Here is a 14153-nt window from a genome sequence, read left to right as displayed (position 1 = left end):
GAGAGAGAGAGAAAGAGGGAGTATGAGAGAGAGTATCAGGTGTTGCTGCCGACAGAGAGAGCAATGAGACCATGATGTAAAAAATAGCAACAGGACATGTATAAAAGGCAGACACACTCACTCGGTCAATCGACAACCAGACAGAGAGAGGAAAAGATTACCCTGAGAGACACCATACACACTGCTCAGAGCCACACAAGTGAAGACCAGCCAAAGAGCAAACCAAGGCTCATCTTTCAGAGAAGGCAGACGCAGACAAACCTCTAGAGGTGCAGATACCCCTCAACAGTACTATCACTGCAAGATACAGGCAGACGCTGGGGCAAAGATGCAGGTGTGCACAGTGCTAGAGAAGCGTGCAGGCCACGTGGTCAGAGCCGATCTGAGCTGCAGCATGAAGGAGGAGAACGTCTCCCAGAGAGAGAGCTACACAGCTGCTTGGCACAGCCTCAAAATGCGAACACAGCACGAGGACCAGTGAGTACATACACACATATGCAAGCACGTATATATATATATATATATATATATATATATATATATATATATATATATATATATATATATATATATATATATACACACAAAGGCCAAGGATTCACTTTATCTTTACAGTGTTGACAGAAGCTACATTCCCTTCCATTAATGTTTGAGGGAAAATTCTTCGTCATCTAAAGTTTAAGATCTAAACCTAGAGATCTGTGGCAGGTTTCAGCAATGAAATTTTCCTTTCATTTTCCTAAAGTGCTTTAAATAGATGATTAATTATTCATATAAGTACTTAATCAAATAATATAAGAAATAATTGTAACTCTCTCTGATGCCATTCACTACAGCCAGTCGATGGTGATGTCAGACGATTCTCGGCGGGAGACCCTGTCCCACTACTGGCAGGCTCGTCCTCTCTTCCACTCATGCCCATCAGGAGTGCTCAGGGTGGGCACAATGGAGTCAGGTGTCCGTGAGCATCAGCTCCTACCCTGCAGGAACACGCTTCCCCTGCCCATCTTCAAGCCCAGTGAGCTGGGTGTCCGGCTGGGCCGTGGTGCCCCCCATACTCTGGAAGACCTGCCCCCCGCACGCGCCCCAGATGGACTCTGTCTGGGTAAGAGGGACGTGCAGGAGCTCACACGTGACCTCCCTCCGGTTAAGCCCCTACGCATGGAGTTTGCCAAAGCACCCAAAACGCTGGGCAGATCCATGTCCCAGGAGGCGCAGAGAGGATGAAGAGAGAGAGAGATGGACAGCAGGAAAGGAGAAGGGCAGGAGGGTAAGAAGGGTGAAAAGTCAAAGAATGTGTGGGCATTTCTGAGTTGCGAAAGTGAAAGTTTGAGGACGAAAAGGATCTTAGAATGCAAGCATAGATAGAATATGCACACAGTAGGAGTGTTGAACTTCTGTGTTACCCGCGCCTCCCTACTTATGCCTGAGAAATTGCAGACACTGATGTTGTTAATGCTCAATAATTGTTCAAGTGATGTTGTATAGATGATCCAAGCTGTAAATAGTATTTTGCTAAAGCTGTTTTGTAATAAATCTTTGAAGAATACTATATTGAAAGATGAAGGTGAGAGTAGCGTTCAGGTATATCAACCATCCTGCAGGAGTAAACCTGTTCACAGTGCTTAGAGAAGATGCAATTCTAAAATAAATGTTAAATGAATGTTAAATTGCACAACTTATCAGCTGTTGATTTCTGCTGCATCACTGCCTATTATTCAAACATGTCCAGCAGGACTAAGCAGTTGAGACAGATAGTGGCTTTTCACTGTTTATGAGCTCTTAGGTGAGCACTGTTTTGTTCAATAAAATTAATTTAAAACCCACTCCCAATGCTTCAGGAATGATTTGTACCATTCAAACAAATGTATTTGTCTCATATTACAGAGGCACTGACAGAAAGACAAAAAAGAGACACTGAGAAAGAGAGAGCAACAGAGAGAGGCCATGATGAAAGACAGTGGTTTATTTAGATTTTCTCAGCTGTCCTATGAGGGATTTATTCTACTTGGAGATGGACTGTTTTGGAAAAGAGACTGGCCATGGAAAACATTATGGGCAGTGGAGAGGAATGCATGGGAGGAATCGGGGGAGGGGCAGAGAGCAGGACTCACTGTCCCTTGGCATCTTCCCCTCTGGTTTTTGCCAGCAGTATGGCCAACAGGACAGATCTTCAAAAGCCAAATGGTGGCAGGACTAGCTATAACTGTGACACATGCTGTTTGGGTCATTGCTTAAAGCTTCCTAATGAGAACATGATGTACCTTTCTCTCTCTCTTTCTCTCTCTCTCTCTCTCTCTCTCTCTCTCTCTCTCTCTCTCTCTCTCTCTCTCTCTCTCTCTCTTTCTCTAATTCTGCCTTTGACAGTCAAATTCACAGAACAACTTTAATCAAAGCACAGACTGTGATTCTAGCCAATCAATAGATGTCTCCCTGCAATCCTGTTGCTAATTCTTTCTCCGATCAGTCAGATATTAATAGCTGAGTCACTAGAGGGTGTGCTGAGGGGAGGAGCAGAGAGAGGTGGGTGCAGGGCATTCAGGGTCTCTTCCTCTGAGTTCTGGTGCATTCTGTCTGTGTTGTTGGTCGTGTCTGCAAAATGCCACCCCTCTTTCCCTTACGTAGACATGCATAGACACACGAGTGCATAACAGTGTAGCCCAAAAATGTCACTATTGTTGTCGTCATTGTTGCCATATGTAGTATACATTATTTTGTTTTCAGTTTGAGCGTTTTGCAGATTACTACATGTGAAGGCATCATATTGCATAGACAGCCATTAATGTAAATGATGCATCACCTGAGAGCAAGCTATGCAAAAGAACCTTTTGCCATAAAAAAAAATTGTGCGCATGGGATTTCATGTGTGTGTGTATTTTCTGCACACACACACACACACACACACACACACACACACACACACAGTGTCCTCAAGTGCCTTGAAGAGCTCTTACATAACCATAATAGCAGACCTATCTGTTTTGACACTGCTAAGGGTGAGTAGCATTTCCATGGAGAACTAATACGTCATATCCAGTATAATAAATAAATAAATATATATATATATATATACATACACACACACACACACACACACACAGCTGATGAAGGACCTCTGTCCAGAAATGAGTTTCTCTTTCTTACCTTGTGTTCTACTCTGCCATTTGTCTTAATATGTATCTGTATTAATACTGTTTTTTCTTATTTCAAATTTTGATGCACATGTTCAAACACTAGTGTGTGTGTGTGTGTGTGTGTGTGTGTGTGTGTGTGTGTGTGCACGCGCTTGCACGTGCTATGCAAATAATGTTTCAACAGATTGTCATAGTCTGTGCTTCAATTTCACATATGTAATATATAATGTGTGTATATGTGTGCGCTTGTCTGTGCACGTCTGCAAGCATGTGTGTGTGTTTTCATCCTTTTACCATGATGAGAGATGTGTCTTTATTACATGCTCTGTTATGCAATACAACTTATTATACATGAGCCTGTGCGCGCACACAGTCCTGTCAGAGACACCACACTCAACAGGTGACTGAAAGTTTAAAACTCCCTAATGTGGGAGACACCCGAGCATGAGCACACACACATACACTCACACTCACACACATGCACTCTGCTCTTGAAGTTTACTCAGTTATTTGTCCACGTGAACCAGACAATATTATATTTCAGTTGATGATGCACATCCAAGCCTCTGTCATGTTGCAGAGTGCATGCCTCTGGATGCCTGTGGATTAGAGGGAGCTTGTGCTGAGGTGATACAGAGTTATGGTTCAACAGCACTATTTAAAACCACCATTCACTAAGTTTCAAAACGATGTATCACACCAGCAGTCGTATTCAAAAACATTGTTCACCTTATTGGTAATTCAAAGAGATGAGTGTCCCCTGTCTTCCTTGCCAATATATTTTGCCTAGTCGTGACCTCATAGATGGAAATCTTGGTTCCAGGGGATGAGGACAGCATTTTTCGGCTGAATGGAGTACGAAGTGCCTAATGCCTAAATTTGTTATTTAGGGTTATATTGTTCTGCTTTTTACACTCTGTGTCCCATCCCATCCACAGATTTCTTTTCATCACAAAAATCTGTGGTAAGACACACAGACACCCTTTAAACAACATATAGACAAAGTGAAAATGCAGATTAGCTAAGACTAATTTTTTAATTTTGTACCAACAGTAAGCAACTGTGCCATTATCCTTTTTGTCTTCGTCCCCTGTATCCCACTTACTCTTTCCCTATCACATACAGAAACAGTTGCCACTTATAAACTCTGACTCATCCTCACATGGTTAATATGACGCTTACTGACCTCTGCTGATCAGATGATGGAATGTTACTTTGAACATTCCAAAAGACAGGGGAGAGGGAAAAAAACTGGCATGCAACACTTCACATAATAATAATTTAGTAATGCATGCAAGGCCACATATAATAATAATAAAGTAATACATTCAAGGTTATATGCAATAATATAGAAATAAAGCATTTCACTACTAGTTGTACCGTGTATGAATATGTATGTGACAAAAACAATTGAAATACTATAATAATGCAATGGAATATATGACAAAATTATTAAGAAAGAAGTTAAACACAAAGGTTTCTCAATGTTGTATATATAGTTCCATGAATGAACTAATGTAAAGGTTAAACTGTTTTCAGTGTCATTTCTCTGACACCATTAAATCATTTTCCAAAGAAACATGTTCAATAAAGTTTATAAAAGTTAATAAATTCTGTTTAGCATGATTTTACTTTTTACTTCTATTATTTTACATCACAAAGTGGTTTTGGTATTCCTTTCTGCAACATTTGTGTTAATTTCATCATAAAACAGTAATAATTTTACGGATGCAGCAGTTTTAGCTCTACTGCAAATACTAGAGTTTCCCAGTCCACTTTCACTCTGTTGTTGCTCCCCAAATCTGGATGTTAATGCACTTCTTCCTGGCATTTAAGTCAAAGCTACTGCTAATTTATGTTTGATGACAGTCAACATAAATGAGTTAATGCTGAAGGAAGCATGTCAGATGTGGGAGGCTTTGTTGTTAATTTGACTGGCTCCTTTTAGCTAATTGTTATTAGCACATTCTAAAGATAATTGGTGTATATATGTTGTGGAGTATGTCAGAAAACCGGCTGCCAAACAAATTCAGTAGTTTACTGATTGCTGCTTTTGAATCGATGGTCATTGGATAGCTCTGCTCTAGAGAGATCTACTATATGAGCATAAAGAAGTGGATTACTATTACTGCAAAAGATCCAAATGTAAATGTCACCACCTACTGCTTAATTACTGATTTATGGAAGTTAAATTCTACTTAATGGAAAAAATGAAGACATTGCACTTAGGAGATATATCAATCCCTTTAGTACTTAGTATTTTCTCACATTAATTAGCATATGCATTAAAATAGTATTGTATTTGAAAAGCACGGCAATAGTATACGGTGGTTAGTCCACAAATTGTCCAAGTAGCAGAATAACAAAACATATATAATTATTCTTTTTTAACTGGCCAGCCTTTGTGTTGTTACAAATGGAGGTTTGTACTTTAATAGTGCTATTTGACTGTAGTGTTGATGTGTTTATGTTTAAGTCAAATACTGGATCTGTATCAGCTCGCCACAATTCTTACTGCCTTCTTTCTGCATTATTATATTCTGTATGCGAGAGAGACAGAGGGAGGAAGAGAGGGGGTGGGACAGGGGAAAGGGAGGGAGGTAGAGAGTATGAGGGAGAGATGAAGAGAGAAGGGGAAGGAAGAGAATGAGTTGTTCAAAGGTTCTTGGCTTACAGATCCAAGCTGTTCCTGAAAGAAAAGTGTTGGCTCTGTATCCTGTGTAAATGCATGAAGTGAGGCCTGCATTTCTGAAAGTGTGAGTGTGCTATTGCAAAACCGTATGGCAGTTTTCAAGCATAAATAATTGCATGTGAGTGTGTGCAGGCCTGTGTGTGCATGCGTGTGGGCACCTGCAGCAGGAGGGATCTCAGCTCCAACAGTTCCTGTTCCACTGGGTAGTGGTGGAGGTGCCACAGCTCTCCTATATGACAGTACAGAGTTAATGTGTGTGTGTGTGTGTGTGTGTGTGTGTGTGTGTGTGTGTGTGTGTGTGTGTGTGTGTGTGTGTGTGTGTGTGTGTGTGTTTTCACATATAGAAATATGAAATAGGAAATTTTGTCAGCTGTAAAAATATTATTGAAATAGAAATTACTACACTAATAATAGTGTATAACAGGCAAAATAAAATATAAATAGGTTGTAAAGATATGTGGCTTGAACTTAGACTATGTATACAGTCTATGGGCTTGACCCATTGTGTTATATGGTTTCTCTGTAATTCAGTGTGATATACCTCTTTGTGGTTTACATGCAGCTCTTCTTGACTAATAAATCAGTACTAAACTTTAAGGGCCACTTCCCTAGTCCCAGATTAAGCATAGACTAAAAAGGGCTTCCACTGGTGTTTCACCAATGGCGCTGCAACTTAGTGTAAAACTAACCTGGCTCCATGTTGGGAAAACTCAGTTAGATGTACCTGGTGGTGTTCTCTGACCTGTCTGTGATCGCTCTGTGATCCGTGCAGACAGCCTCTGGTGAGTGAGGTGGGTCCTGGAAGCTCTGGATGGTCTGAGGAAGTAGAACCTCGCACTGAGGCACTGGCAGGGGCTGAGGCAGCCACACAGGGGAAGATAAGCAAGGAGCATAGGGATAGTGGTGGTGATACACCTCTGGAGCATAGAGGTAGTGGTGGTGATACACCTCTGGATCCTCCTCGCTCACAACAGCTGGAATCGATTGCTGTTGTAGAGTAAATAATGCATTAGTCTTTAACACATAATGCATATGTAATGGGTTATATGTTTCCTTATTGTATTTTACGATAATTAGTCACATAATCATTACTTACTTTTGTTACAGCTTATCAGTTTTATAGTGATGTACTCTAACAATGGTTAATAGCCTGTTCTTTTGATGTCAATTGTTCCAAGCCTCTGTCACACTTGGCAATGTGACTGATAGTTTTCTTTTTTCTTTTGCACTTTCGTAGTTTTTTGTATTTATCTATGAATCTGCAATGGCCCTAATTGCATCTAAATGTGTTTTTTCAGGCTCACTCTTTGATTGAAAATAAAAGAGTGAGATCAAAGGCATCCCACGTGCCTTGCTATTCCATGCCTTTATTAAGATCAACACAATGCAGAATATACCCCGCTACACTTCAAACGGAAAATTCAAAAGGCCCTTAATGACAACATAACTGGGTAAAAGCTGTTCTGAGCTAATTAAGCTTCTGCCAGAAATTGCCTTCAAATGATTATTTATCCTGGAAAAGGCTTGTGTAAACAACCTGGCTTTAAAAAAAGAAAAACACATCATGTGACTTTAAGAAGTAATGTGATCAGCCCATTTGACATGATTGAGCATCTCTTATAGGATTGTGTGTGTGTGTGTGTGTGTGTGTGTGTGTGTGTGTGTGTGTGTGTGTGTGTGTGTGTGTGTGTGTGTGTGTGTGTGTGTGTGTGTGTGTGCGCGCACACGCGTTATTTACCTCAGGGGTGTTTGTGCAGCCAAAGCTTCTGAGTGCAACCATGGTCATATTGTTCATGATCACCTGGTGCATTTGAGCATTCTGCATCATCATCAGCTCTACAAGATCTATAGCACATGCAGACATGCACACACATGCATGCAAAGAGAGGTACTACATAATGTACCTGTAGCTACAGACTTAGTGGGGCTTTTTGTTATTGTGGTTGTTGTTAAGATAAACTCATCGTAAATAATGATAGATGCAATATCCACTGGTATCCACTAGATAGTGCTTTTTGTACAGATTTCTTTAGGTTATGTGTTTGTGAGTGTGTATGTTTCTGGGGGGTGGGTATAAGTGCAGTGTATGTGTATGTGTGGGTGATTGGGTAAGTGCAGTGTACTTGTGTGTGTAGGGGTGCATGTGTGGTAAGAAAGAGAAAAAACACAAGAGGTTTTGTGAATAAGAGCATGAAGAGAAAAAAGAGCATATGACATCCTGTAGAATTCACTTTTTTAGAGGGCATGGTGAGTCCAATGGCCATGGCGTTAGAACCCACAGCTGTAACCTTGGATTAGATGAAACTCTTCACATTATCTTATCCAGCCTAACAGCTCTAAAGCTTTAATGCAGGACATACCCACATGTGTGGTTCACCTGAGTGTGTGACACACCCAAGAGTTCCAGTATTACTTATGAGGCAATATGGATCAAACATATGTGGAGCACTTCAAGAGCAAGAGTGCCTGCCCTTGCAACCACATTTCCAGCAGATCCATAGCAGAGGCCCAGTGAATAAGAATCACATGAATAACCTGAACCCTAGGTTTCTAGAGGAGCAATGGCCTGTGCATTGACCCAGTCACCATGTCCAGACTTGCCAGATAACTGTGAGTTTGGTCAAAATCCAGACACCGCATGTGGAATGCGTCTGAAAGAGATCAGACACACCCGTCTGGGGTGCGCACTGACTGCATCTGTGCTGAAGGACTATGTTGTTTTTCAGACCAGGAAGTAAACATAGACACTGTGCAGTAAGCTGGGTGAAACTTCATAAAGGTATTTATGAATATCTGTCCGCCTCACTTAGTGAAATAGCACTGACTCATCAGTCGTTTTTTGCTGATCTTCCTTCTATGGGCAGGATGTCTGCTGGAGTATTACTGTGATACACATGTATGTAAGCTTTGTTCTTTCAGCACAGAAGTCATGTTGAGCATAGATAAATTAAATTTTTAAAAAAATTTAAAAAGTAAGATTATACTGTTTTGACAGATCTTTTCCCAAATTACCATGCCCTACAATGCATTAAATCCATTTTACTCTATTTCTAAATATATAACCACTATTTGTATAGAAACTATCTTTTTGGGGAATTAGTGCTCATTTTGGATAACATTACTCCAGATCTTGTTTGGGTATTTGAAGTTAGTGTACAACAGGTTATAGAGCTGTTGAACACTAAAGAAAGCAGCCCTGCGAAGGGTGGGTGAGTGCGTGCGTGTGTGCGCAAGCGCACCCTCCCTCACGTGTCCTGGACGCAGAGACGTTACAGGTGAAGCCAATGCGGCAGGCAGCTGCTGGAAAAGTGTCACGGGTTGTGGAATCTGTGAAAGAGACCCGCGGACAAGCGTGAGCACGTTTGTTTTGTGCTCAAATCTAGCAGTGTTCACAGAACTGTTGGAAACTTTGAGAACATTTCACGCAGTGGCGCCTGGCCAATGGAGTGCGCTGACAATGCACAATAACGTGTAATATATAAAATATGTTGAGGAAAAATAAAATGGGTTTCCTCCCTTCGTGGGAGATAGAAATATCGCCAGTCAGAGCAGCAGCGCAGCCAATTGCTGAGCATTGCTGATACAATATATGCACATAGCAACATAAATGTAGCCAATCAGCGTCTTAACAGACGCTTCATTTCAGGCGTCCTCAAATTCTATTCTCCAAAATCTATTTGAGAGAACTTTCGTGCATAAACTATACGTTGCTTAGTAGCTTGCTAAAATGACTTGCTAGCTAGCTAGTCAGCTAATCAAGTTGTGTATATTCATTTATAGTACCAATGAACTAGATAAGCTAGTGACGCCTAGATTTGCGCTAGCGTTCGCTAACTAACCGCTAACTTGGTTAGCTAGTAGCTTGCTAACGTTAGCTAGCTAGCTCACGCTAACGCTAACTATGTGTTTTAGGGGTGGTTCTGGCAAAATGAGCTAAGATGAGTTGTGTAACGCTAAGCATGAGCTTTTCTTTTGATACATAGGTTAAATAGCTAGAGGATTTACGACCACTGCATTATTTTTTTTAAATGCAAGCCTTCTATTTGTTTTAAATGTTCCTTTAGTAAATATTAATTTTTTTTCTCACTGTGAACGTTAATAAAACAGCTTCATATCTGAAAATAAAAAAGATGTACCAGCTAAAATTCTTAACTCCTACAGGGCTTTTAAAGCTGCTTTAACAGCTAGGTTTAATAAACGTGTGGAAGCCGCATAAACTAATCTATGCATCATACACAAAATCACATCGCAAATAACATTAGATTTCTTTGTAGAATAAAACCTCATCCAGCTATATTTGGATGTTTAGAAATTTCAAGCTTTTGTGTTAATAATGTGGTTGCTAATATCACTGAAGGTTTCTGAACAAGACTCAGTATGTAATCTGGCCAGTTAATGATGCCTACTGTGCCTTCTGTTTGAGCACATTAGAACTGCCACTAATGATAGTCATTTATTATGAGTCTGTCGATTTTTAATGCCAACTGAACAATTAATAGCTATTTCGCAGAGCACTAGTAGTTTGTTAAGTTGTATTGTGATAGCTAGTGAAACTGTCACAAACAGCCCCACCTAGAATATTTTTCACCAGTCGCTACTGATTTCACGCAAACGAATGGACGCTATTACATGTTCTGCGCTTGTAGCCTCTAAGATTGTAACCTTTTAAAACCTCAGTAACATTGTGCGTCCCTTCCGTTAGCTAAATAGATTTTGCTATTATTCCGTCGGTCATAAACGTAGATCCACCACTGTTAGAAAAGGGAACTGGTAGATTTACACATGTATAGCACCTAAAAGAAGAACTCACTGTGGGTTGAACCATCTGGATATTTGAGAAATCATCCGACCAAAACCGCGGCTGCGCTGGATCCGTCCACGCCATTCTATATTTTTACACAAAGCCAAATTTAACGTAACGTTAAATGTTCAGCCGATGCATCTGTGTTTGTAATCTCGCATCTGACAAAGTTGTCATGGTGCTAAGACGCAAACAGACGATGCTTTCTTCTGAGGCCAGCCATTATTAAGTCTGTAATGGCTTGAGATACGCGTAATTACAGTACACTGTATGAAAATTGTTTAACTGATGGGGGCCAATGTTTGCTCGTTATGATGAATTGTGTTTTGCGTGCTCAATGGCGGAGTGGGCGAGCTATGTTACAACAGGTTACTTTATCCTTTAGTTCGGCCGCCTTGGCTGTGCCAGAAAAAGTTCTCCCTTGTGCCCAGAGCGCAAAGGACACCGCGGAGCAGCGCCAATAAAGTCTACGAATCAGAGTTAAACTGCAAGTTCATCTCAGGAGGTACGCCGATTTTGGATGTAGTTGAGATGCCGTACAAAATGCAAATATCTACCACTAACATCTGTGGTGCCACACGATTTCTCTTTCTTTCTCTATCTCTCTGACCGCTCCCACGCGCTGTCTCCATCTCCACGCCTGTCCCACCCGCCCTCCCAGCAGCGCTTCAAACGTAGTAATTAATCAAGCCGTGTGCGCCATAATCTGAAAGGATCGCCGCTATTTTTAAAAGCCCACTCACTGTGTGGGCATAGCAGAACCAGAGCGAGATGGAGTTAGCGAAGTAACTCAACAAGGGTGCATTTGCTTCTGTGATCTTCAAGAAAACCAAAGGAAACACATTTAGACAATGTTTTCTGACTGAGGGTGTTGACTGTTGTATTTAATGAACATTGACTGTTAGATAGGCTGCAATTATTGAAATGCCCATGGAGGAGGCTCTTACAGGCCTTTTGTAAGAAATCAATATGATATTCAACAGGATATTGTTTTAAAACTTCATTCATTACAAAAAGTTGTTCATTCTTCACAACAGCATAAATATTCCAGAGTAAGATCAGGTCAAAGAGAAAGTTTGTATTTTCTATGTACCATATGGAGTAGTGGGACATTGTAGAAGTACCAATACTCAAGGATAAGTTTCATTTGATCATACAATTTAGGTATGTTGGATGGTGTTATTTTTAGGCTAAATGGATAGATTCTTGTTTTGTTGGGCAAATATTTAGTTATAATCGCTATTTTCTGTTGCCAAGAATCCACCTCATAATTTCCCTCTCACACACACACACACACACACACACACACACACACACACACACTAGAGACACATACAGAATTTCTTCAGCTGTTATTGTCTCATCCCTCTGTCTGGGAGTTGTTAAAAAAAACCCACACAGAATAAAGAAGCATTTGGGCAACAAAACTGCAAGCTGGCCCAGCTTCCTACTGTAAACCATTGAATGTAGACCAAAAAACAAAGCCCTCTGCTTTCATTGTATTAAAGTATTATTCGCCACATCAGATTGCAGAGTAGTGTTTTTCTCCTTAGAAATCTTTTGTCCAACAAAGCACTTACTCTTTGAACAGCTATTTAGACGTGCAACACCGTGACTCTATATTCTTACAGTTTTATTTGCCGGCAATTCTCAAATGCCAAGTTATGTATTTGGTATGTTTCTTATTATGACTGTATTATGTTTTGTTTGTGATACAACACAGACGCCAAACACAAATTTCTACTGCAGCAGACAATAAAATTAATCTAGTCTATCCTAATCGAATCAGGCCAGGCCCAAACGGTTGCCGTTTGTCAAAAGTCTGAAGTCTGATTGCAGCTACTATCAGTTATAAGCCACAAGATCAGTTTCCTTCCTGTTATACATTTTACATTAATAAACAGTTTAATTCAGTGTAAAGGCAAGGATGCAGTCTTGCTGGTTATGAGAAGAGAGCTAATTCAGGTACACTTCTATATAGACTTGCACAAAGGATGACTTTATGGCAGCTGTTAGGCTCTGGAATCTACAGATGTGCTTTTATAGGTTAAGAAAACAACCAACGGGATATAAGCTTCTTACAACTGCTTACATATAGAACTTTACAAAGGCTTTAATAATGTCACTGCATGGCACACATCAATACTGTTATTAGGATTGTATCAGTATTATCCTAGTAATATGTCTGGCAGTGGCAACATTGTATGTATTGAATCTACCTCACTATTCTCTTGGCAAAATATTGTCTCTTTTTTAATTTGTTTTTGTCTAACTTGTTGATGTACTTGGGACCAATGTATTAAAAACATGTTTGTTTGCTGTGTCTTATCTCTGTTGCGTAATTGGTTAGCATGTTTGGCTGTTAACTGAAAGGATGGTGCTTCGAGCCCACCCAGGGATGCTGCCTGTATGTGGGTTGGCAGTGGTAGCTCATTGGTTAAAGTACTTGGTTTATAATTGGAAGTTTGCTGGTTCAAGCCTGCCCACTACCAAGTTGTCATGGGTGGGCCCCTGAGCAAGACCTGTAACTCTTAATTGTTCAAGTTGTGCTCAGTCATAATTGTAAGTTGTTTTGGGTAAATGTGTTCCTGTAGAACTGTGACAGACTACAAAGAAGACCTCAAAGCTTAAATGTTAGACTTGTTTAAGCTTCCAGCACAAAAGTGAAAGAAAGTTCAATGTTAATATAATTAAGATTAAAATGGAATAATCATAGAAGAGAATGCTCATAAAGTTTTACAGGTACAGTAACTTTGTGTTACTTGATTTGTTTGTTATGGATATAATGGTGACTTCACTGTCTATTAGCACTCTGCCCCTGTACTTCTGCCACAAGACTTATCAGAACTGAGGGACTGGTAGACAGGAGTTGGGCTCTTCAGGCTGGGTCCTGCCACTTCAGTGAGGAGACAACATGTCCAAGACTAAAAGCTCTGGATGGGGTTTGAAATTAGGGTTTCATCGGCACTTTAGTGGAAAGTGAATTCCTCTATATAAGTGCTCTCACTCAACCCTCATGAGCCTTGTGCCTGACACACAGGCTTACAGGAGTAAGATGAAGGACCTCATACCACGGCTACATGGACTCTCTTAGATAATAAACACTTAATTCATATCAGAGTTGAAATATTTTTGCCCCCAGAGATAGAGATAATTGGATGATGTGGCTAGTCATCACTGAGTGTATAGTTGTGACTTTTTGACACAGACAGCCCCTCTGTCTCTTTCTGTCCCACTTACACACACGCACACGCACACACACACACACACACACACACACACACACAGACACAACACACTAATACACACACCCTGCGGCATGTGCTCAACTATATGGCCATTATCTCTTTTGGTTCCCATGGCAACACTAACCTGCTACTGCAAGACTTAGGTGGTGGTGACACCGTGTGTGTGTGTGTGAGCATGTGTGTGTTTGTGTGTGCGTGTGCATGCATACACATAGTTAAATTCAGACACACAAATGTCTCATCAGCTTACACCCATATACATACACATACCGTTTACA

The 14153-nt window shown here is 40.5% G+C and overlaps 2 protein-coding genes across 2 annotated transcripts; one reads left to right on the top strand and one right to left on the bottom strand.

Annotated features, from left to right (window-relative positions):
- The first annotated feature begins 118 nt into the window (after positions 1 to 118).
- Positions 119 to 1827, top strand: tcap (titin-cap (telethonin)). The gene is made up of 2 exons (XM_027003402.2): positions 119 to 477; positions 837 to 1827. Exons 1-2 carry the CDS (start codon positions 329 to 331, stop codon positions 1225 to 1227), a joined length of 540 nt encoding a protein of 179 aa, XP_026859203.1. The 5' UTR covers positions 119 to 328; the 3' UTR covers positions 1228 to 1827.
- Positions 1828 to 4761: 2934 nt separating this feature from the next.
- LOC113573265 (proline-rich protein 29) lies at positions 4762 to 10800 on the bottom strand. The gene is made up of 6 exons (XM_027003403.2): positions 10637 to 10800; positions 9066 to 9153; positions 7565 to 7671; positions 6569 to 6813; positions 5985 to 6055; positions 4762 to 5674 (listed from the first exon to the last, which is right to left on the bottom strand). Exons 1-6 carry the CDS (start codon positions 10709 to 10711, stop codon positions 5646 to 5648), a joined length of 615 nt encoding a protein of 204 aa, XP_026859204.2. The 5' UTR covers positions 10712 to 10800; the 3' UTR covers positions 4762 to 5645.
- Positions 10801 to 14153: the final 3353 nt, after the last annotated feature.

This window comes from Electrophorus electricus, chromosome 1 (assembly GCF_013358815.1).
Source record: "Electrophorus electricus isolate fEleEle1 chromosome 1, fEleEle1.pri, whole genome shotgun sequence".
Lineage (NCBI taxonomy): Eukaryota > Metazoa > Chordata > Actinopteri > Gymnotiformes > Gymnotidae > Electrophorus > Electrophorus electricus.
This window is presented reverse-complemented; position numbering and strand designations above follow the sequence as displayed.